This window comes from Carlito syrichta, unplaced genomic scaffold (genome assembly GCF_000164805.1).
Source record: "Carlito syrichta isolate Samal-C Ts95f unplaced genomic scaffold, Tarsius_syrichta-2.0.1 Scaffold303992, whole genome shotgun sequence".
Classification (NCBI taxonomy): Eukaryota; Metazoa; Chordata; class Mammalia; order Primates; family Tarsiidae; genus Carlito; species Carlito syrichta.
The window spans coordinates 176,498-199,767 of record NW_007248088.1 but is presented as its reverse complement, the minus strand read 5'-3'; the positions used below and the strand labels follow the sequence as shown (position 1 = coordinate 199,767).

The window sequence follows — 23,270 nt, the reverse complement described above, 5'->3', positions numbered from 1 at the left end:
AGCAGCAGACCCGCGCCCTCCTGCCAGCAGCGGAGGCAGTCCCAGGGGCCGGGGGGGCCCGGAGCTAAGCAGGGGAGAGGTGGAGGCGCGGACCGCCAGACTTCTGGAGGGGCCGCGGCGGGGCCCCTCCCTCTGGGCAAGGGCACAGCGGTGCGGACCAGCCGGCGCATGCTTTCCGTCCTGGTCTTCGCTGGGCAGAGGAACCGGGAAGGAGAGGAAGGAGAAAGAGGCCTCGGTGGTTTAGGTTTTCAGAGGAAGGAGTAGCGGCTTTGAGGGAGGGAGAACCTGGATTCTGTAAAGACACAGTGCAGGCTGTCTAGCAGCAGCTGTCGGCAGTGAGCTCCGCCTTCCCTCTCCTCTCCTCTGCCTCCAGCTCCCCGCACAGAACAAAAGCATAGCCAGCAGCTCTTCTGCTGGGACACGTGGACCAGCCAGTGGCCAACTGTGGAAGGGCCCCCATCCCTGGCGTTTGCCACGCTCGTCCCTCAAGACCCACGCTGGGGCATCCCTTCCCACCAAGCAGGTGGCCCTCCAGTAACTGGGAAGCACAGACTTAACACATTGGAGTGGGACAGATGTTAGCTTTTGGAAGCCTCTAGTTTCTCTTTGCAGGGATGGGGTCTTGCTATGTTGCCCAGGCTGGTCTCGAACTCCTGGGCTCAAGCAGTCTGCCCACCTCAGCCTCCCAAAGTGCTGGGATTACAGGTGTGAGCTACTGTGCCGGGGCAAGTCTCAGCCTACAGGGTGATGGTGCCAGCCAAAGTTTCTGCACGGACAGCTCAGTGTCTGGCTCACAATCCCCAGTAATAGGGAGGAATGGGGGGAGCAGGAAAGCCTAGTCTCTCCTGTTCTAGACAAAAGGAGGGTCCAGGCAGGAGGAGAAAAAGGGGATGTTACCAAGCCACAAGGAGGGGAGCCAATTAAAAGACGCGCACAGGTGAATGCCAGCAGAAATTCCAACACAAGACATTCCAGCTTGCTTTATTGTCGTTTAAAAACAACTTTTAAGACACGATTATCTCTGCCAAAAAAAACAGACCCAAGGAACTGGGACCATTTGAGAGTTCTGTGGAACTTGCCTCTGGGACTCCCCTGGGCCCTGGCCCAGCTTGAGGTGCCAACCTCAGGCCAACCCAAGACTCCAGGGCACACCCTCCAGGTCCCTCCTGAGTGCCTGTGGCATCTGCTCGTGGTTGGGACCGACCACGTCAGGTCAGATGCCCATTTCATACCGGTGCGTGGAGAGTGACGAGAGCAAACCACGACCTGAAGGGGAGGAGGAAGGGGCACCCCCACATTGAGTCTCTCCTCTCCTCCGAGCTTCTCTGGCTGGCTGCCCCTTTGTCCTTTCCCTTCTCTGTTGAAATGGCTCTTTGGGAAACTGGGGGGAGGCTGAGGGAGGGGCTGGCCGGGGCAGGGACCAGGGAGCCGAGGACTTCCACCACAGTCTGATTTTGCACAGCCTCTGGCTTCAGTGAGAACCCAAACATCGGCGGGAACAGCAGTTAGAGGGGCTGGAGGCCCCGGGAGGGGAGGGCTCGGGGCTGCTTCTCAGGCTGGGCCAGAGGCAGCTCATCCTCCCCCTGGGTGAGCTCAGGGAAGGGAGGGGTGTTGCCCTGTGTCTCCCCAGCCCCTATTAACCTGTGATTCACCAAGGAGAGGGAAATCCAGCTGGGTGGGTAGGGACACCAGCCTCAGTCACTGTCCGAGCCCACGGCAGAGGACCCTTTTCGTTTCCGCTTGGTGGGCTTCGGCTTTGTGTCTTCTTCCTCCTAGAGGAGATGGAGGCGGAGAAGGGAAGTTACTCCTGGATGGCTGCTGGCCGCAGCCCCCGTCCTCAGGGCGGTTCCTCCCTCGTGCTTGTGGGGCGCTCACCGAAGCGCTGCTGGAGCCTGACTCCTCCTCAGCATTGGGGGGCTGCGTGGCATTCTTCCGACTTCGAGGGCTGGACAGAGCTGCTTTTCGCCGGCTCTTGGGTGGCTTGGTGGAAGAGTCCTCGTACTCCTCCGCCAGGGAGAAGAGATCACTGAACCTAAGGGGAAGGGGAGGTGCTCTGAGTGGTGCTTGCTGGACTGGGCAACTCCCACCCTCAGGACCGGGCCTTTCCCTTCACCCCTGGTTCTGCTGGCCATTAAGTCTGTGTGTCCCCGGCAGGCCTCCCTCCCTTAGGCCGTCTCCACACCACTGCTCAAGGCCAAAAGTGGAAGGAGCCTCACTTCATCTTGTGGGCTTCATCACAGCTCGCCTGGACATGCTGCAGCGCCTGGAGGATTGGGGTCTGGCTAAAAACTGGAGTGAGAGCAGGAAGGGGAAACAGTTACAAGTCTGGGAGTGCAGTGGCACACTCACAGCCACCCCAGCGTCGCCCTGCTGGGGTCCGGTGATCCTTCCACCTCAGCCTTCCAAGTAGCCAGAACTACAGGTGCACGCTACCACATCCAGCTAATTTTTGGTTTATTGTAGAGACAAAGTCTCACCAAGTTGCCCAGGCTGGTCTTGAACCTGTGGGCTCAGGCAATCCACTTGCCTCAGTCTCCCAAAGTGCTGGGATTACAGGCTGAGCACCGAGTCTGGCCCTAATGCTGTTTTATTCACAGAGCTTGGTTCTGGCCCTGGGTATTCTGCCCCTGCCCCCAGCCTGGCTCAGGGGCGGTCTGAGCCAGGGTAGCACTGGATACGCTGGACTCCGAGAGGGTGAGAAGGCGTACAGTTCTGCTTGGTGTTGGTCAGGTTGAGCCGCAGGTTGTCCAGGTGCTCCAGGATCTGCTCCAGGGTTAGCTGGGCCAGCTTGCTGCTGGAACTCCTCAGGCTACGCGAGGAAGTCACAGGAGCCAGAGTCAGCTTGGGGGGGGGGCAGGAATGCGAGACCCCACCAGGCCCCTACGAAAGAGGCAGCCCACACGGGAGGACAGGCAGGCTGGAGGCTGGGAGTAAGGGCGGTATGCCTAGAACACCCCAGCTACAGGGCACGAGGAGCAGAGGGGGGGAAAGCGCCCCGGTAGTCCTGCATGCCGGGTGGCTTCGGACCACTAGAGGTCACCCACAGCCCAGGCAAGGACAGCACTGGCCCCACCCCCACAGGGCGCAGCCCACCTCTGTCTCTTGCGAGGCAGGCTGTTGTTCTTGATGAGCAGGGACTTGATGTGCTCAGCCAGGAGCTCGTCGTGCTTCATGCACCAGTGCCGCAGGATGCTGGTGGTGAACTGGTCATCAGGGTGGCAAGGCCGGCTCAGCACCATCTTCACCATCTCCTCGCTGGGCCTGGGAGGGGCCGTGGTCTGTGCTCACACAGCCGCAGGGCCTGCTGGAGCTCTCCCGCACCCGCTCCCCCTCCCCTCCAACCCTGCCGTGGCTCCTGCTCTCACATCCCTCTTGCTCTTCTCTTTGGGCCAAGGAATGCCTGGTTTCCTCCTCTGTGGAAGCCAGAGACGAGAAGTGAGACTCTTTGTGTCTGGTGGAAGGTGTGTGTGTATGTGGGGAAGGACCACCAAGTGGTCCCAGGACGGTCAGGAAATGGGCCGGGGAGGCAGAGGGACAAGTGTGTGGCGTGTGGATGCCCAGACCCCTGCCTGGCCAGAGCTGTGGGCCAGTGTGGGATCCAGCTCCAGGAAGGGGCAGGGGAGAGGGCCATGAAGCCATATGCCCACACAGCCCTCCAAGCTCCCCACTTGCTCCAGAACACTCATTTCTATGTCTCAGGCAAGAGGAGAAAAGGCGGAAGGAAGACAAAAAGGTAGGAAGAAAAAGACACAGCTGCTGCCCTGTGTATCTGGGGCACAGATGCTGCTACAGCTGTGAGGCAAGCAGGGGCTTCTGCCCTCTCCTTCCTTGCCCCGCCCTGGCAGGACGCAGTGGGTCCCACTGGCTCCTCTGAGCAGGGTGAGGGAGAGGACAGTGTGTGACGCCTCTCCCCTGACCCTTCCTCCTCTTAGATTAGCCATGTGCGGCCTGCAGGAGCATGGAGGAGGGGAACAGGAGCCACCAGGGATTAGAACTGCTGTGGCAGCAGGAAACAGGGATGTCCGGTCCCCTCCCACCTCCGAGGGCAGCTCCTGGTGGGCAGGGGGGTAAAGTCGAGAGGAAGCTCAGATCCCAGGGGAGCTGCTTATTTGTAAGTCACAATGGGGGAAGAGCAGAACAAGCAGATGTCAACGACAGGAAAAAACATGGCAAAGGGAGCAGGACAGAAGCCCTTTATACCAGAACAGCTCCTGACATATTGGGGCTGAGGGCTCAAGGGCCCCTAGGGTGGAACTCACTTCTCTCTTCGGAGCTGAAGCAACAGGCAGGACAGGGCCTCTGGGTGCTCTGTGAGGGAAGGGAAGAGGCTGTTCATGAGAATGTATGATTCCAAGAAGGAATGTGGGCACCTCTCTCATTCCCAACCAACAGCCTGAGGGAGCAAAGACAGTCTTCAACGAGGAGCCAGGAAGAGCCCCTGACCCCTATCAAGTCCTGGGCCCCTGAGCCCCAGCCCAGTGCCTGGCTTACAGCAGGCCGCAGGCATCATCTGAAGAGCAAGAGTGGCTGGGGAGAGCATGCCCCCTGCACCATGGTGGGAAGGGGAGCAGCAGATCTGGGACCATCCCAGCAGTCTTGAGGCCTCAGCCTTGCTGTAGCTGGATGGCGGCATCCTGTTCTACATGCTCCCAACCCACAACTCTACTCACCCTTGTATTTGAGGTGCTGCAGGATGGGGATTATGGTCTCCAGGGGGATGTTGTGGGCCAGGAAGAGCTGCCAGGCACAATACTGCTCAAAGGTTTCCCAGTCTAGGCTTTGGACTAGAAAAGATGGAAGAAACATCTCGCTCGCTCTCCCACGCACACACAGCTAATCCACTGACTACAGGCACCCCAAGCAAGGAAGGCACAGAGGCCGGAACAGTGACCCTGAATCTAGACCCTCTCCCTTTCCACACAACGCTTATTTCCAAAGTCTTCATACAGCTTCCGTATTCCCATCAGCCCTGAGGTCAGAGGGGCCAGGTAAGTCATCCCATTTTAGAGTAAAACACAGATCCAGAGAGATACTGCCCAAGACCACACAGCAGGTAGAGTGACATTCTGTCCCCTTGTGAGTGGGAAATACCCAGGGCTGACATCCACCCCCATCTCCTCTGCCAGGTACCTAAAAGGTCTGGTCACTTACTAAGTATGTTGAGAACTGAGTCTTTTCGAAACATGACCAGGTTCCCCATCATCACATGGCAGACCAGCTCCTGGAGCTAAGGAGGAAGAAGGAGGCAGAACCCATGAGCTCTACAAGGGGCTAGGATGCTAGGATGGAGGGAGAGGCAAGAGAACTCATATGGAAGGAAAGGAGAGGAAGTGAAAGCCAAGTTCAAAGGGATGGGAGGAAATGGACACAATGACCGCTGTGCTCTCTGCAGGATGAGGAGCTGGTAAAGTAGCAACAAGCCTGAGTGGGACCCACAGGCCTGCTTTGGGCAAAGATAGTTACCAGTAACTACCCCACCCTGACGACACAGGGTGACCAGGCAACACCTCCGACTTGCTTCAGTCCAGCCTGAGGTGGAGAAAGGATCCCGAGGCCGGGCTTTGGACACAGATGTGGGCAGGGGAGTGACAAAAGAAGTAGGACTCAAGAGTGCTAAGCCCCCTCTTTTATGAACGGGAAGCGAGTGGAGAGGAGAGTAGAAACGGACCCTGCGCAGGCCTGAGAGGCACCATGCAAAGCTTCAGCCTTCCCGTGTGTGCTGGGAAGGGCAAGCAGACCATTTTCATTGCAAGCCGAGGGAAAGGTCAGTTGAGAGCTAACAAAAAAATAACTCCTTCAGTTTTCCCCAGGGAAACAGGAGCATCCAAAGAACATGGAGAATAAGGGACATTCCAAGCAGCAGTGGCCTGACCCCATCCTGTCTCTGTGGGCTCCACTTTTCCTTTTCAGTCACCACAGCCTGAAGTGCGCACACTACGTGTAGCCAGGAGGCAGAGTCCTGTGGGCACCGGCTCCCTGTCTGCAGAGACCAGAGGCCCTCACGCCCCCAGTGCTGCCCTCTAGGCCTCTCTGGGTATATATCAAAGCTCAGTGTTCACCTGCGCAGAGTCAATGACAGCCACAATCATGTTTAGCAGCTCTCCGCTCCTCAAGGTTTCATCTGGAAACTAGATAGAAAAAGAGGGAGAGTCCAGGGTGGAAACCTTGGCATTCATATCACAGCCCATTTGCCTTCCTTATCACATGCTCAGGGTCTGGTTGGGCCTGTCAGACACAGTCCTTCCTGTAAACCCCTCAACAGAAATCCGACAGCTATGAAGCTGGAAGATTTCAAGAACTTGAAGGCCCCAAGTTTTGCTGTTTATGTATGCACACAGTGAGGGGCGTGTTGTGTGTCTGTGCATAAGGAAAGGAATGGGGCACTATTCAGAGATAAAGCCAGAGCTGGAGGCCTGGATGAACTGGCTGGTTCTGCATTTACATTTACATCCCTGGCAGCAAAGACATCCAACCTGGCTGACCCTTGGCCAAAGAAGAGACGATGTAGATGGAGCATGTCCAGGGGTAGGCAGGGCCCCAGGTGGAGAGGGGGGTGGGGATGGACACACCCTGTGCCTGGCACCTGGCCCTCCCCCAGTGCCTGGCTGAGATCACAGTTCCTCCTGTCATGCCCACACCCTAGGTTTTCATTTCTCTCTTCCTGGGAACTTCTGCAGAGGAAGAAGGGCCAACACCTCCTACCTCCCCACTCCTAGACAACAGTGCGAGTGAAGCAGGGACAGGAGTGTGTCTCTACCACAGAGGTCCTGGGCTCTGGAAACCATGAGAGACCCAAGAGGGAGTCATCAGAGGACAGGAGCACTTGGGAATATGAGCAGGACTCTGGTCTGAGGGACCTGCCCCAGGTCCAGATGATGGGGCTCAATCTGAGAAGCCAAGTATATGGGCTGAGACCCCAATTCATACCACACTTAGGCCTAAGGGTAGGAATTCTGCAAGACTCAGGAATTGTTCAACTTCTAGTAAAGACAGGTTGAAGGAGGGGATCACTGTGGTGTGGGAAGCAACGGCCCGCCAGGGTAAGTGGGCTGGGCAAGGGAGGGTCAGGGCTGTGTATGACACTCCAAATGTGACTGAGGTGGGCAGTTTCCCATGAGTCTCCTGCACTGCTGCCCCCTCCCCCAGATACGGATGGAAGCACCAACCTCTGTGTAGATGGAGGGTGTGAGGTGGCACAGCAGGCGCACGTCGTCCTCTTGGCAGGCCTTCATGTCCATCATCAGGCAGGTGTGCAGATCGCCCAACTGAGTAGCCTGAGCAAACGACTCATACAGGTTCATCTTCCCTGCGGCGGCTTTGCTGCAAGACGTGGGGTCTCAGCTAGCAACCTGACCCAGCACCCACCTTTAGACATCCCAGCAGGCTCCCACTCAAGTTGCTTCATCTGCCCTAGGTGCCCTGTGCTATTTGACCTCATGTCTCCTCCGCTGCCTTCCCCAAGGGCTTGACAGTTACTTAGGGCACCAGGAGACATTCTTCTTGCTCCCCATCCTTCGCAATGCTCCAGATATCGCCTCTGCAGAATCACCTCTGACCATATCCAGTGAAGTGGTTGACTGATCAGAGTCGAGGCCAGAAGAGGCCAGAGCGGGCTCAACTCAGATTGCAGAAAGCTTTCTCTCTTGCTTTCAAGGCCCTAGCCACAAGGGCAATGACACCTCACACCGTATACAAAACTTAAAATGGCTTACAGGCCTACACGTAAGAACTAAAGCCATCTAACTTTTAGAAGAAAGCGTAGGAGTAAAACTTGGTGGCATCAAAAGCACGAGTGATACAGGAAAAAACAAATACATTAGACTTCATACAAATTTGACACTTTTGTGTTTCAAAGGATGCCATCAAAAAAGTGAAAAGAAGCTGGGCACGGTAGCTCATACCTGTAATCCCAGCACTCTGGGAGACAGAGGCGAGAGGATTGCCTGAGCCTAGGAGTTTAAGATCAGCCTGGGCAACTTGGCGAGACCTCATCTCTACAATAAATTAAAAAAACTAGCTGGGTATGGTGGTGTGTGCCTGTAGGTTCAGCTACTTGGAAGGCTGAGGCCAAAGGATAACCTGGGCCCAGCAGGTTGAGGCTGCAGTAGCCATGAACATGTCACTATACTCCAGCCAGTGCGACAGAGTAAAACTGACTCAACAAACAAACAAACAAACAAACAAACAAACAAACATACCACAGATTGGGAGAAAATATTTGCACATCGTATATCTGATAAAGGACTTGTATCCAGAATATATAAAGAACTCTTAAAAGTCAACAATAAAAAGACAACCCAATTAAGAATGGGAGGCTGGGCACAGTGGCTCAGTCTGTAATCCCTTTGGGAGGCAGAGGCGAGAGGATTGTCTGAGCCCAGGAGTTCAAGATCAGCCTGGGCAACTTGGTGAGACCTCATCTCTACACTGAATCACAAAAACGAGCCGGGCATAGTGGTGTGTGTCTGTAGTCCCAGCTACATGGAAGGCTGAGGCAGAAAGATTGCCTAAGCCCAGCAGGTCGAGGCTGCAGTGGCTGTGACCATGCCATTGCACTCCAGCCTGGGCAACAGTGAAACAGTGTAAAAAAAACCCCAAAAAACAAAAAAAGAAAGAAAAATGATTTGAAAAGGTATTTCTCCAAAGAAAATACAAAAATGGGCCAGGCTCAGTGGTTCAGCCTGTAATCCCAGCACTTTGGGAGGCCAAGGTGAGTGGATTGCCTGAGCCTGCAGATTCGAGACCAGCCTGGGCAACTTGGTAAGACCTCATCTCCACAATAAATTTTAAAAAATTAGCTGGGTGTGGTAGCGCATGCCTGTAGTTCCGGCTACTTGGAAGGCTGAGGCGGAAGGATCACTGGAGCCAAGCAGGTTGACGCTGAGGTGGCTGTGAGCATGTGTGCCACCGCATTCCAGCCTGGGCGACAGAATGAGACTCCAACTCAAAAAAAAAAAAAATACACAAATGACCCATAAGCACAACATCATTAGCCACTGGGGAAACGCAAATCAAAACACCCACTAGGATGGCTAGAATCAAAATACCTACGATAACAAGTGCTGGGGAGCCTGTGGAGAAAATCAGAACTTTCACACACTGCTGACGGGAATGTCTAATAGTTACAGCCCCTTTGGAAAACAGCTGGGCCAATGTAAAAATTCCTCACTGATGTAAAAACAGTTTCTGTATGACCTGACAAGTCCACTCCGAGATATGCACCCAAGGTAACTGAAAACACATGTCCACACAAAAACCTGTACATAAGTGTTCACAGCAGCTCCATTTCCAATAGTGAAAAAGCAGAAACCAGCCCAAAAGTCCATTGATGGACAAAGTGATATACGGAATGTGGTATATCTATCTGTACACTGAAATATTATCTGGCCCCAAAAGGAATGAAGAACTGATACATGTCACCACATAGATGAACCTTAAAACCATGCTAGGTGAAAAAGACAAAGTCACAGAAGATCACACATTATACGACTCCATTTATCTGAAATGTCCAGAATAAGTAAATCTATAGAGACAAGAAGCTGCCAGGGGCTGGGTGAAGGGGAGTAGGGGAAAGTGACTGCTGATGAGTACAGGATTTCTTTTTGAGGTTCTCATTTAGACAGTAGTGACAGTTGTACAACTCTATGAATGTACTAAAAACCACTGAATTGTACACTTTAAAAGGATGAACTTTATGGTTTATGAATTATATCTCAATAAAGCTATTATTAAAACACACACACACACACACACACACACACACGGAGAGAAGGCCCAGGTGAGGACAGCCAAGGGTTGTGTGCAGGAGGAGAGAGACTCTCAGGATGCTTCCTGACACATTGGAAACGTGGTGCCCATACTTACCTGGCCCTCAGATAGTAGAGCAGGTGATAGCCAATCTTGGGCTGCTTCTGATACAGCTCGGAGAGAAGGTCCAGAAGCAGAGAGAAGCTGCTGTTGTCTTCTTGCATCTGGCACAGGTTTCTGGAGGTGGGATGGGAGGAGAGGAACAGAGCTTTGCACAGAACAGGCTCTCCTGTGGAGTTCTGGGTGGTATGGGCTCTCTGTGCCCACTGCATACTCCTCTTGGAGAGGGGTCCCGCTGCCCCAGGACAGGAACACATGAATGATGCTGAGAGAATAGAGGGCATCCTACAGCTGGTGCTTACCTGAATATTAGGTAGAGAGGCTTTCCTACAGACTCCTCCAGGGACCTACAAGAGGTGGGTTGCATATGAGAGTCCACAGGAGGGGAGGGAGGTGGGTGGCAGGCTTATTACAGAGGACCAGCTTGAAGTTAGATGCCAGACTGCTCCTTTCCTACCCAAAAGGCAAACTCCCTGCTGCCCCAGAGACTTGGTGACAAAGAAAACAGGTTCCTAGCATGGAACCACAACCTGAGGTTGTCATCCTTATTGAAGGTGACACCCTTGCCATTCAGGGAGAGAGTCTAGGCCAGAGTCCAACTGTACCTGATTCAGCAAAGGCTGGGGCTACCATGCCCAGCAGCAGGGCTGGAAGCACAAGGAGGGGATGCTTGTCCACCTCCCTAGTACACACGGTGTTCAGCAAGCAGAAAACCCTTGCTTAAACGAATCAGTACATGTGAGAATAAAAACACTAAGAAAACAGATTATTTTTCTCAAATCCACAGCAGGACGCCCTTAGAGCATCTTGGGCTGTAAGAGCACCCTTCTGGCTCCCAGGGCCCAGGTGGTCAGGGAAGGTGAGCCTTACTCCTCAGTAATCTCTTCGGGCAGCACCTCCCCTCGAAAGTGAGCCTTGAAGAGCTCCTGCAGGCAGGAAGCAAGGACAGACAGCTGCTCCGAGTCAAAGTCTTCCTGGGTGATGAGACAAGGGAGGGAGTATCACTGCCTAGACCCAAGCCTTCCTGCCCCACAAGCCTAGGGCCTTGGAACTCATTTGCTTCTACCTCCAGATCAGCACGCTCCCCCTCCTCCACCCGAGGGGACATTTCTGGAGAAGGGGAAGGAGGGAGTCAGCTTCCCTGGGAGACATCTGCCTGGGAGCTCTAAGCCGAGCAGGCTGGGCTGTTTCCTCCCTAAGGAGCTGGGTTCCTCCTCACCTCCAGGACCTGGTCCACGATTTCCTGCATGACCTCACACTGGGCCTCCGTATCACTGCAGGACAGAAGTGAGAGGAAATCCCAGGGACATAAATGATAGCAGAGGGCAGGACATACACCCAGAACAGTGTGCACAAGCACGCTCACATGCACAGAGACAACACAAAGGAGCTCTGTATAAATCCTGGCTTGGGTGGGGGAGGCTTTAGGGCAGAACTTGCTGCTCTCTGGGCAGAGGCCCAAAGAAAAGGGAAATCCCCATCAATCCTACCCTGGTTCTCAGAGGCTCTTCTCCCCAGAATGTGTGGAGCAGAGACCTGAGGTGTTAAGGAGATGAGGCTGCCCCACCCCGGCCCACACTCCCCACCATCAACTGCAGAAGAAATCCCTCAGGAATCTTCAATTCCCTCTCCGTGCCCTCCCCTCACATCTCCCTCCAGCCCCCACCATGCTGCCCCCCCCCACTGGGCACCAGGTAGAAAGCCTCCCGAGGCTGAGAGTGGAGTCTACACCCACCTCCCCTTCTGCAGCTGGAGTACTTTGTCCCTTAGGGACTCATCCAACTGGTCAAGGTAAGGAGTGATGTCAACCGGCTCCTCCACAACTGTCTCCTTGATAGGATGGAAGCGAAACTCTCTCTTCTTTCCTGAAGGGACAGATTAGGGAAAGAAGTCGGTTTGCTCAGGCACCAACGACCAACACCAGCCCCCTGAACCACCTGTCCCTTTCTCACATGTTTTAAGTGTGCACCCGTGCACTCAATGCTGCGTGAGTGCTAAGGCGTCTCCCTGAATGTGCACGTGTCCTAGATCTTACAAGCAAACAAGGGCAGGAGCCAATTCTTCCCTCCTTCCTGCCTTCAGTGTTAGTGGTACATGCACAGCTCTGCCCTCTGGAGTCTCATTCTGTAACTCACAGGTATAAAGGTGATGAAGACTGCAGAGGCTGCTCCTGAGAACTGTCCTCTGGGGTTGGTGCAACCCTGACCTGGCCCTTACTGCTGCCTCACCTTTGCTGTTGAGATCCTCCTCATCGTCACTGAAGGCTGCCTCTGCATTGTCGTAGCAACTCTCATCCTTATCTGACATGTGGTTGTCCATCTCCATGGAAACCGGCTCCTCAATTTTGACTTGGGAGTAAAGAAAGACAAGGCATTTCATGGCCTCCTACGTTCCTTAACATGCCCCAAGATTCTGGGAGGGGAGACTGGAGGGCAAGTGGGAGAATAAGGAATTTACAACCTAAGTGGAATACTGTCCCTAGGAGGACAAACTCTTGTCCTCACAACCTCCACAACCTGCAGGGGAATGTTGCCAGGAATGAGAACAGCACAGGTCATGGCTCCTCCATGCCCAGCCCAGGATTAGTGACTAGAGTAAAGCCAGGGAGAGTCCCAAGTGCTCTTTAATTTAAAACCAAGTTGGGCTATACTACTTGGCTTAAGCCCTTATCACGAAACAAACAATTGGGGGGGAGGCATGGGGGGCAGGGAGATGGCAGTCTGTATTGGGAGCAAGATTTGAGACCCACCATAACAACCAGGCCTAGAGCTGGGAAGAGAGAAGTGATAGGCAAAGTTAAAGTGAGATAAACAAACATTACATGAAAGCCTTCTACCTACTGAGAAGGGGTTAAGAGAAAAATTAAGATTAAGAGAGCAAGAAAGACAAGCTAAAGTCAGATCAGATTAAGTGAAGAGAGAGAATCAGGAGAGACAACACAAAAAACGAAAAGAAGTAGGGAAGAAAACTGTGATGGACAGTGTCACAGAAGGACAGCACAGGGGCGACATTCTCTCCTCAACAGGGTTGTTAAGATCCAACAGCCTCAGATGTCTCACCCGCTTTGACACAGGGGATGGAATGGGAAGCTCCATACCTTCCACAGGTGGGGAGGGTGAGCTGCAGAACTCGGGAAACTTCTCTCGCAGCATTGCCCGCAGTTCTTTATCCAACTTAGGGTTGTCGAACAGGGGAGCCAGGTGTCTAACGGAGAGCACGAAAGAAGGTCAATATCAGAGCTCCTCGTCTCTTACTCAACACGGACAGGGCTAAGCCCTGTCAGTACAACTGGGCCACACTCAGACCCCGGGAAGAGGTCAACAGGAAGCATGAAGCTTACCGAAGCCCTCGGTAATAGGATGGCAAGAGAGGAATTCCTCTGAGAGTAGGAGGACACGTGCCTAGCAGTCTGATTAGAGCCAGTACTCTTTACACCCGTCAAGGGAAAGGGCCAGCAGTGCTATGGCAATATCTGAATGTGCCTCAATCTAATAGAAAATGGAAAAAGATCCTCTCCAGCCCCTCTGCAAATTTCTTACGCCAAGACCCGTTTCTCCACAATGTGGTTGAGGGAGGAAAAGACACCCTGTCGCACATGGCCTTCCAATGGTGGATAGAAGTTGGGAATGATCTGGAAGGGAAAAAGGGGAGGAAAGAATGAGTACATGACTCTCCAGAGTGATCCAGTGAACTATATGTAAAAAGCTGCCTTGGCTTTGACTAGGGTACACTGGGGAGTGCAGCTGCAGACAGGACTGCAGTTCTTGACTGTGCCAGGTCACTAAAATGGAAAACTCACTAGATCTGGCTATTCTTCAAGGAGGCTAGATTCTACCTTGAGTCATCATCCCTGTGGGTGGGAAGCCCCATGGAAACGTGGGAAGATCCAACAATGGGAATATGGAAGGGAGACATTCACTAACATGGGGGACAGGACCCAGGACCACTTCTGCTCCCACAGTCAAGGGGCACCGAGAAGACCTGTTCACTGGGAGGGTCAGGGAGATAAGCTTAATTCCGCCCATCCAGGCATGGGGAGAAACAAGGGTTCTGACACTTACACGGCACATGAAGTCCAGGAGCGTGGCAGTGATGGCTGGGTGGGGTTTCATGGAGTGATGCATGACCAAGATGGCTGGTTCTGGAGATGTGGGATTCAAAGGCCCCCCCAACACCAGACAGTCAGTTTCTACTTCCAAAAAATGAGATGTCAGCATACATGGATGGCTCTAGGGACTGCTGTGTCTATCCCTCCCATTCCCACTGGGTAGAACCAAGAGCAGACAGCTCCCCAAACAGCCCTTAGCCCTCCTCTCCCCAGCATTCAGTTTGAGGGGCAGTAGAAGGAGGAAGAGCAGAATGTGGTACAGTGTTGTCCTCTGGCGAGGGCCTCCCTCCCAAAGCCCAAGCAGAGGCTGTGGGGAGAAGGGGGCGGAGTGACCGCTGAGCCTCATCAAAGCAACTCTCCTTCTAGGTCAAGGGAGAACTGATGAGAAACAACGGAACTGCTCCCAGATAAGCTGCCTGCACGCCACGCTGCCCTGAGATTTATGACTGCTATCACTAAGATGAGGCAGTGGGCGCTTGGGGATGGGGAGTGGTGCTGCCTGGTCTCGGTCACATACCTATGTTCATAATGCTATCCTTGTCTGGACTAAAGAACAGCCAGTCGTAAAACAAAGCCAGCTTGGCATTAGAGGCAGCAACATTTGACTGGAAAAGAGAGGGGAAAAAAAGAAGGCTAGTTTCTTTTTTTTTTTTTGAGTTGTAGTCTCACTTTGTCGTCCAGACCGGAGTGCAGTGGCATGCTCACGGCCACCGCAACCTCCACCTGAAGGGCTCAGGCAATTCTTCCACCTCAGCCTTCCAAGCAGCTGGAACTACAGGTGTGGACCACCATGCTGGCTAATTTTTTTTATTTATTGTAGAGACGAGGTCTTGCCAAGTTGCCCAGGCTGGTCTCGAACCCCTGGGCTCAGGCAATCCTCTCACCTTCGCCTCCCAAATGCTGGAATTATAGGCATGAGCCACCACGCCCGGCGAGGGCTAGTTTCATTGACCAGCTCCTTCCCTTCAGAGGTGCAAGGCAGGTTCCAGGGCCTACTTGGCTGCTCCATCTATGAAATTCAGTTCCTACTGAGGCAGTGTGGAAGCCCCACAGGGGTAAGGGATACTGGAGTCTGCTGTGTACGAGGGTGAGTACCCTGTGGTCTTACCAACCAAGGGGAGGGGATGGGTCTGGGTTCTTCATACATCCTGCAGTAAGTATCTCTGATCCCCAAAGGGAGAATGCTTGGACTCAGAAGTCCACTGATTACCCCCGAGCTGAAGCAACACTCAGACTAGACCCTGGGCTTCCCTTGCTGGGCTCTCCAGGCACATTCCTGAAGAAGAGACCCCCTAGGAACAGCCTGTTGTCGTATCTGAATCAGCACATTCCAAGGACCCAGTCAGAAGTGGGAGGAGGAGGCCAGTCAGAAGAGGTCAGGGGGCAGCTAGATGCCAGAAGTGGATAGTTTCCTAGCCCAGGCACAGAGAGGAAAATGATGGGAAGGAAATGGCAGAGTCACTACACTTAGAGAGGGGAAATATCCAAAGCTGATGCCAAAAAGGCATGGAGGTGAGGGTCTAAAGAATGCAAGCTCTGAATCTGAGAAAGGAACAATTCAAGGAATAGCTATATGTAGTTTCGGGAAACGAAACGAAAAAGGCAGGGATGCCTAAAAATTCCAGTCTTCTGGGGTTGGCAGAACAGATAAACCTGTTCTCCCTCAAACCCAGACGGGAAATGCGTGTGAGTAAATCTGTAAGACACAAAGGGAGGTGGGGCAAAAGCTGAGATACTCAGGACCAGCATAAGAGGAGGGCCCTGGAGTCAGGAAGAAACACAGAGATATGGGGAACATGATGGAAGAGACCCCTTCACCCCCGACAGCCTCTGCCCACAGCCTCGCCCTCACCGTGCATGTTGTCAGGAGCCAACCAATGATGGCCCACCGAGGCAAGATATCTGAACTCAGTACTTCATTAGAAGGGTGGACTACCCCACAGATGTAGCGAATGAGGTCACAGCGCAGAGACTGACTGTCTGGAGTTGACAGGTACTGACGCTGGAACCAATCCTGGTATCGCTTTTGTTGACCAAACCTCACCTGGGGAAAGGGTTTTGGAAAAAGAACTTAGAAGATAGGTGGCTTCCCTGGACAGAGGAAAGCAAGCACCGTTCAACTCTAGGCTTGGCCTTGCCCTCCATTTCTTCCCGTAATTTATTCATCAGCTCATGCTGTCCCTCAGGTCTCCCCCCTCCTTTGGGAGGACTTCTTGAGTTTTAAAAATGTTGAAAGTTTCTAGCTTGCCTCATATGCTGGGGTACATTCATTTTTGCCACCGACCTGATGCTGTCTCACCCTCCACTGCAGTCCATTTCTGGCTTCCTACCAAAAACGGTACTGGCCACTGACTCCTCAGTCATAAATATAATCTCTGCTCATTTTCTCAAGTCACTGGTGAACAGCAAGGAATGTTCCTCAAGAGCAAGAGCTAAGCCTGTTCACCACTCAGCTCTAACTGAGCGCTTCCTGCTGCTGAACCACCTAACAGAACCACTGTCCAGGGCACAGACTTGCCCAACCTTCTTGCAGCAAGTCCTTTCCCCAAACAGACCCTAGTTGACTACAACAGTAATACCAAGTAAGGAAGAGGCTCTGGTTTTCCTCTTCTATTTCTTTTTCTGTCAGAAGAACTGAACCAAAATATAGCAGAAAGGTACATTTATTTATTTATTTATTTTGAGTTACAGTCTCACTCTGTCGCCCAGACTGGAGTGCAGTGGCCGCTCCCGGCCACTGCAGCCTCGACCTGCTGGGCTCCAGTGATCCTTCCGCCTCAGCCTTCCAAGTAGCCAAGTGGCACGCACTACCATGCCCGGCTGATTTTTTTTTATTTATTGTAGAGATGAGGTCTTGCCAAGTTGCCCAAGTGGATCTCGAACCCGCGGGTCAGGCAATCCATTCACTTCAGCCTTCCAAAGCGCGGGATTACAGGCTGAGCCACCGAGCCCGGCTAAAAAGGTAAATTTAAAAAAGCAAAAAGATACCTCTAGACCAACACTGTCCAGAACTTTCTGCAACAATGGCGGTACTGAGCACCTGAAACATAGCTATTATAACTGAGATACTGAATTTTTAATTTTTTTTGAGATGGCATCTCACTATATTGCCCAGGCTGGTCTTAAACTCCTGGGATGGCCAGGCGCAGTGGCTGATGCCTATAATCCCAGCACTTTGAGAGACAGAGGTGAGAGGATGGCCTGAGTTCAGGGGTTTGAGATCAGTCTGGGCAACTTGGTGAGACCTCGTCTCCATAATAAATCAAAAAATTAGCTGGGCGTGGAGGTTCCAGCTATTTGGAAGGCTGAGGCGGAGGGATCACCTGAGTCTAGCAGGTGAAGGTTGTGGTGGCTGAGCATGCCACTGCACTCCAGCCTGGGTGACAGTGAGACTCTGACTCAAAAAAACCCTCCTGGGATCAAGTGATCCCCTCACCTCACCCTTCTGAGTAGCTGGCATTACAGGTACACACCACTGAACCTGGCTCTGAATTTTTAATTTTTCTTAATTTTAACTAACTTAAATTTAAATTGCAACACACAGCTAGTGGCTACCGCACGGGACAGCACAGATCTAGTCCTCTTGAATAACCTGAGAAACCAAAAGTTGGCTAGGGCAGCAGTTCCCTAAGGCCAGACTGGCTGCAGAAGAACTGCAGATTCCTCAGTCAGGTTCTCTGGGAGAGTGAGATCCAGGAAGCTGCATCTTTATTTATTTATTTATTTATTATTTTTTGAGTCAGGATCTGTCACCCAGGTTGGAATGCAGTAAGCACAATCACTGCAGACTCAAACTCCTGGGCTCAAGCAATCCTCCTGCCTTAGCCTCCAGAGTAGTTAGAACGATAGGTACATACCACCATACCTGGCTAAATTTTGGATTTTTTTGTAGAGACAAGGTCTTACTATGTTGCCTATGCTGATCTTGAACTCCTGAGCTCAACCAATCCTCCTGCCTCAGCTTCCTGAAGTGCTAGGATTACAGGTGTAAGCCACCACATCCGGCCGAAGCTCTATCTTTAACATGCTCCTCGAGCAATTCTGCCATAATTCAGCCAGGCGTGGAAGCCAAAAGCCCAAAGTTCTCTCTTCCTGAGAGCTCATAGTTTTCCTGGAGCAATCTATCCTTTCACACTTCTAAATATTATTTATATACAATTATTGGTTTAATAACTGCTTAAGACAGACTGAAAGCTTCTAAGAGCCGGAATTGTACCTCTCTTGATCTTTTTGTTTTTTTGAATCAGAGTCTCACTCTACTGCCCAGGCTGGACTGTAGTGAAACAATCATGGCTCACTGCAGCCTCAACCTTCTAGACTCAGGCGACCCTTCTGCCTCAGTCTCCAGAATGGCTGGGATTACAGGTGTGCGCCACCACACCCAACCAATTTTTTAATTTTTCTTTTCTTTTTGTAGGAACCAGGTCTTGTTATGTTGCCTAGGCTGGTTTGAGAACAGCCTAAGCAACATAACAAGACCTAGTTCAAGCAATCCTCTTGCCTCAGCCTCCCAGAGTGCTGGGATCATAGGCACAAACTACTATGCCCAGACACGGAATTGTATCTCTTATTCAACACTATATTCCCAATTCTTAGTACCATGCCCAATGTGCAGGCAAAGAATGAACAAAGAAAGCAACCAGCAGCCTGGTAGATTAGAAGCATCCATTTAACCATTACTCCGCTGGTCAGTACTCACTGGTTAACAGGTCCAGAAGAGTAAGAAGTCAGCCAGTACCTGCGACTCCTGTTCCTGCGGCGATAGGTTAGCTTACCCGGGATGTCATGAAGAGGAGCTTAGTCTCCATGTCTGGAGTTAGACGACATGCTAGGAATTTTCGGGATGTCCTTGACTGAAGCAGCTGTAGGATACCTGAGATACATATAGAAGGGAAGAGAAGAAAGGGAAGCTTGAGGAACAGAAGGAATGGAAGGCAGGTGGGGAACCTGATGGCCAGTGGTCTTGCTCATGGGGAAATTCTAAGATAAGACCAGGCATACTGAGTACGGGCACAAGTGAGAATTCTAACCAGTATGTGTGCGCTGCTCCAATCAACCACCCACCCAAGGACCTGACTATACGAAACCTTTCTTCTGCTGGCTTTCCAGAGCCCCCACCCACATAGACTCCAGTTGGCAACAAGAGGGAAAGCTAAGGCAAAAATATAGAAAACCCTAGCCTCTCTTCCTGTTCCTAGTGGTCCCACCATGGGGTCCTGGGTTCACTGTGGTGTTTGGCATGAGCACGAGCTCTGGAGTCAGAAAGGCCTGGATCTAGATCCTGCCTCTGTCACTTACTAGCTGTGTGGCCTTGGGCAAGTTACTTAATCTCTTTAAACCTCAGTTTTCTTATATGTAAATGTGGAAAGTAAAATATCTTGCAGGGCTGCCCTGAAGATCAGAGTTAACACACATATGCCAAACATAATGGAGGCACTCAAAGCAACTCAATACGTATTCAATACAAGAGTAGCTCAACGTAAGGCAGCCCCTGTACTTTCATCTCCTTTCCTAACTTCCCAGGCCTAGACAACTGCCCTCAGTTTGTGTGTGTGGGTGCATGTATATGTATGCACACCCATGTGTACATGAGCACATGTGTACATGAGATAGGGAGCAAAGCTATACAGTTATTCTTCAGACCATAGCAGGACCCTGGGAAGAGGAAAGGGAAGTAAAAAGGACCTTGTTAGAGGGAGGCACACAGAAACTCTTTCCTTTCCCCAAAGAGAACTCTGGCAAAGTTGAAATCTTGGAATTAGAGACAAGACTGCTCCCAGGGAGGAGACTTCTTTTACAGGATTAATTCCAGCCCCTCTGCTGACTCAGTCTCACGAGTTGACCTCTGACTCCCCTGCCGGACTCAGTGAAGCTGGAAACTGGTCATTGGCTCACCTCCTGAGCCAAGGAGCTGCTGGGAGGAAGGAGGAGGATCGCAATCTCTGCCTCACTTTTTTCTTAGTACTTATGACAGATGGAGTCTGTCAAGTAGGGGCTGTCTAGGAACCACAGGGACTGTTCTGTACCTGCATCATTCCCACATCTAGCTGAACCTGGCAAACCAGCCCTGTCCCAAGTTTCCTAAATCTGACTACCAAAGACTCTCCTACCCACCAGCCTCTATAAGGAGGACATATGCACTGAATCCCAACCTCTCAAGGACAGGATGCCCAGACCCTTACTTACCTGTGAACTGAGGACTCAAGGCCTGAGGATTATGGATAATATCTTTCCAAAGCAGTTCAAATTCTGGTATCCTAGCAACATTCTGAAGTAGTCTTACGAGGTCCCGACCAATCATCAAACATTCCATGAACTTGCCGGGGATGGGGTGGGGGTGGGGGTGGGGAGGGGCCAAACAGGAAAAAGAATAAAAACATGGTTTGTTTACCTGCTGCAGGGAGGACAAAGGAACAACATGTTCTAGGGAGGGAAGGAAAGAGGGTCAAAGGGACTATATGATTTCTTCTGGAACCAAAGGATTGGCTCCTAGCTGTTCCAAGAGATATGAAAGCTGGGGACTGATATCAAGGATGAGAAGTTACTGGGAAATGCTGAAACCCTGCTGGCTTTCACATTAATCTACTCTCCTCTCCAGAACTCCTTTGATCCAGATCAAGGGAGACTACAATTCCAAAAGGATGGGATTGGCAAGTTGAGCCCTAGACACACTACCCCAAAGCCCTAGACACACTACCCCAAAGCTCATTCTGTCTAAGAGAATTCTGTGGCAATAGAAACATTTATATCTGTGTAGTCAAATGAAACCCATTAGCAATATGTGACTAACACAACTAAGGAACTAAGTTTTAAAGTTTTATCTGGCTGGGTGTGGCGGCTCACACCTATAATCAGTCTGGGCAACTTGGCAAGACCTCATTTCTACAATAAATAAAAAAATCAGTCGAGTGTGGTAGCACATGCCTGCAGTCCCAGCTACTTGGAAGGCTGAGGTGGAAGGACAGCCTGAGCCTAGCAGGTCGAGGCTGCACTGGCCATGATCATGCCACTGCACTCCAGCCTGGGTGACAAGAGTGAGACTCTGACTCAAATCAACAAACAAAAATAAAGTTTTATCTAATAAATTTAAATCGCCACATGTGGCCAGTCGCAACCATATTAGCACAGTTCTAGGATATCTCTCTCGGGAGATGAGACAGTAGACAATCCATAATCCTATTTGACCATGAGAATTACTCATGAGGGTAGGTGGGCCCACAAAGACAGCCTGTGTCTGGTGGACAGTGGTGTCTGGGAAGCTAATCAGGGAAAGCCCTAGGATGCCAATGTAACAGGTAGCATTTCTAAACACTGGGGTTATTCCACACAGATTCTCCCTCCCTACTACCCTCTCATCTGTCAAAGAATGATGAAAAACACCACATCTTGATGCTCCTCCATCTCTAACAAGGTGTCTCTGACCCAGGTGCACAAAACCTAGAGAGAGGTATCCCACCCTAGTCTCACATGCCTTCCATGTTTTTGTCCTACTTCCTCACCCGTTCCCGAAGCAGTGAGATGCAGAAGTCCACTTCCTTCTGCCGCAGGGCCTGGAGCTGGGCAGTTCCATGGTGGTCAACGATGAGGCGGAGATATGTGTAAACAGCCATGGCAATGAGGATGCTGCTCTTCAGGACCCACTCCCTGCAGGGAGGGAAGACACTGGTTCCTACCCCTGCCCAGACCAATTACCCCCGAGTCACCCCCCTGAGCTTAGCTCCAGTGCCTCAGAATTGACTAATGATTAGACACTGGGAGTAGGTTGTATTTTTTTTGCTTGCTTACTCATGCAATCATGATCAATCTTGGACTATCAACTGCCTTAAGAAGGACAACTTCCTAATTTTTCTCTAACAGGTATCCAATAAAGATATGTGCTAAATGAAAGTGATCTCTTCGTACCACATGACTACTTAGCTTCCAATAAAACAACATTGTCTATTCATTCATTCAAACATTTACTGAGTGCCTGCCATGTGCCAAGCAATGTGTGAGGTACCAGGGACAGAGATAAGCCACAGCTTCTACCCAACTCAGACTATGGGGAAAATTGTGTAAGTGTTCCTAAATCAGTAGTTCTTAAGTGTGGTGCAAGAACCTCTGGGGACTGCCAAGACTGTTTCAGAACCTGGAGTTTTTAGAACATACTGTGCTAGCCCTTCTATCTGCCTGTCATCAGCAGCCCACCATGCCACAGCCTTTCCCTGGCTCTTTCTAGTCACTGATCCCACTCCCAGACAATGAGTCACCTACCCTAAATCACAATCTGAAAAAAAAAAAAAAACCCACAATTTTGGATGGCAAAGCCCATTTTCCCAAGAGTTTTAGAATTTCCCTGGGGAAAAGAGGGGTAATGAAAGAACTGTTTATACCCTACTGCTCTAAAATGGATAAAGAAAGACACAGTAAGGATATTCCTAAAATTCTAATGCTGTCTCTGAGTGCCAAATTTGGGAAGTTGTCTCCCCCAAGCAAACAGTTTGCAATGGCTTTGGCACCCCTGCTGGAAGGCAGGGAACTGGAGGAAGACATGGAGTTTAATTAATCCAATCAGGCAACATCCTGATTCCGGAAAAGTGCTCAAGCCACCTAATTAAAAGACGCTGGCTGGGCCTTTTCCTCTCACAGAATGAAAGTACTGGCCAAGGTCACTAGGGAGGGTCCCCCTCCCTCATCTGCTACTGTTTTAACTCCACAGTCCTAAAAACACTTGGAAGGGAATGAGATGGAGGGTATGGAAGAGGACATAATTTTAAACTTCTAGGTATTCATTTTCACTGAAAGACATGAGTTTTTTGAGGGTAGTATACAGGTAGGCCAGTTATCTGGTTGTTATCTGAGAACTGTATAGGATATTCATCTTTAAGCTAATAGAGATGGGAGCTATCTGGCACTAGGAACAAAATGAGAAAAATCACTTCTTAGGAAGATTGCTAGCAGAGGTAATGAATATATCTGAATCCTGGGATAGCATAATAAAGAGAAGCAGAGAGAAGTGACACCCTCTGACCCAGGATAGCAGAAAGGCATAGAGACCTAGGAGAAGCAGAGGCCTGCTAAGAGACTGCTGGGGCCTTGTGTGCCAGTGTAAAGGCACCAATGAACATGTAGCTCCAGGCCCAGGAGTAGCTGCACATCTGTGCCCAGAGCACTAGGGGGCACTGCCGGGCTCTCAGGCTTAGGCAGCGTTTCGCACACAATCATTTCTTTCGCAAGGTGGATAAGGGAAGTTCATTCTTTTTTTTTTTTTTAGTTGGAGTCTCACTACATCGCCCAGATTGTTGGAGTGCAGTGG

The 23,270-nt window shown here is 51.3% G+C and overlaps 2 protein-coding genes and 1 long non-coding RNA gene across 7 annotated transcripts in view; 1 reads left to right on the top strand and 2 right to left on the bottom strand.

Annotated features, from left to right (window-relative positions):
• SLC27A3 (solute carrier family 27 member 3) overlaps positions 1-170 on the bottom strand; it is a 5,562-nt gene extending 5,392 nt beyond the window's left edge. Inside the window, exon 1 of the mRNA XM_021713029.1 lies at positions 11-170. Within this exon, the coding sequence (XP_021568704.1) occupies positions 11-170 (160 nt within the window). The remainder of the gene's footprint in view (positions 1-10) is intronic.
• Positions 171-954: 784 nt separating this feature from the next.
• Positions 955-23,270, bottom strand: part of INTS3 (integrator complex subunit 3) — a 47,041-nt gene continuing 24,725 nt past the window's right edge. The window contains exons 7-30 of one of the 5 annotated variants that reach the window (XM_008059323.2): positions 21,475-21,619; positions 20,162-20,291; positions 18,751-18,848; positions 15,828-16,019; positions 14,493-14,580; positions 13,929-14,008; positions 13,407-13,498; positions 12,965-13,071; positions 12,096-12,215; positions 11,603-11,732; positions 11,087-11,141; positions 10,738-10,841; positions 10,170-10,214; positions 9,865-9,984; positions 7,167-7,320; positions 6,060-6,128; positions 5,152-5,227; positions 4,671-4,784; positions 4,260-4,308; positions 3,094-3,261; positions 2,709-2,809; positions 1,876-2,032; positions 1,642-1,772; positions 955-1,266 (exon numbers count right to left, since the gene is read on the bottom strand). In XM_008059323.2, the coding sequence (XP_008057514.1) occupies positions 1,649-1,772; positions 1,876-2,032; positions 2,709-2,809; positions 3,094-3,261; positions 4,260-4,308; positions 4,671-4,784; positions 5,152-5,227; positions 6,060-6,128; positions 7,167-7,320; positions 9,865-9,984; positions 10,170-10,214; positions 10,738-10,841; positions 11,087-11,141; positions 11,603-11,732; positions 12,096-12,215; positions 12,965-13,071; positions 13,407-13,498; positions 13,929-14,008; positions 14,493-14,580; positions 15,828-16,019; positions 18,751-18,848; positions 20,162-20,291; positions 21,475-21,619 (2,518 nt within the window). In that variant the 3' untranslated portion in view covers positions 955-1,266; positions 1,642-1,648. Of the gene's footprint in view, positions 1,773-1,875; positions 2,033-2,216; positions 2,290-2,708; positions 2,810-3,093; positions 3,262-4,259; positions 4,309-4,670; positions 4,785-5,151; positions 5,228-6,059; positions 6,129-7,166; positions 7,321-9,864; positions 9,985-10,169; positions 10,215-10,737; positions 10,842-11,086; positions 11,142-11,602; positions 11,733-12,095; positions 12,216-12,964; positions 13,072-13,406; positions 13,499-13,928; positions 14,009-14,492; positions 14,581-15,827; positions 16,020-18,750; positions 18,849-20,161; positions 20,292-21,474; positions 21,620-23,270 lie in introns of all 5 variants that reach the window. The other 4 variants (XM_008059321.2, XM_008059322.2, XM_008059324.2 and 1 more) reach the window with 4 other exon arrangements.
• On the top strand, positions 20,433-21,726 carry LOC110595750. Its single transcript, XR_002482044.1, has 2 exons — positions 20,433-20,515; positions 21,523-21,726. It is a non-coding gene; the product is annotated as an uncharacterized LOC110595750 (long non-coding RNA).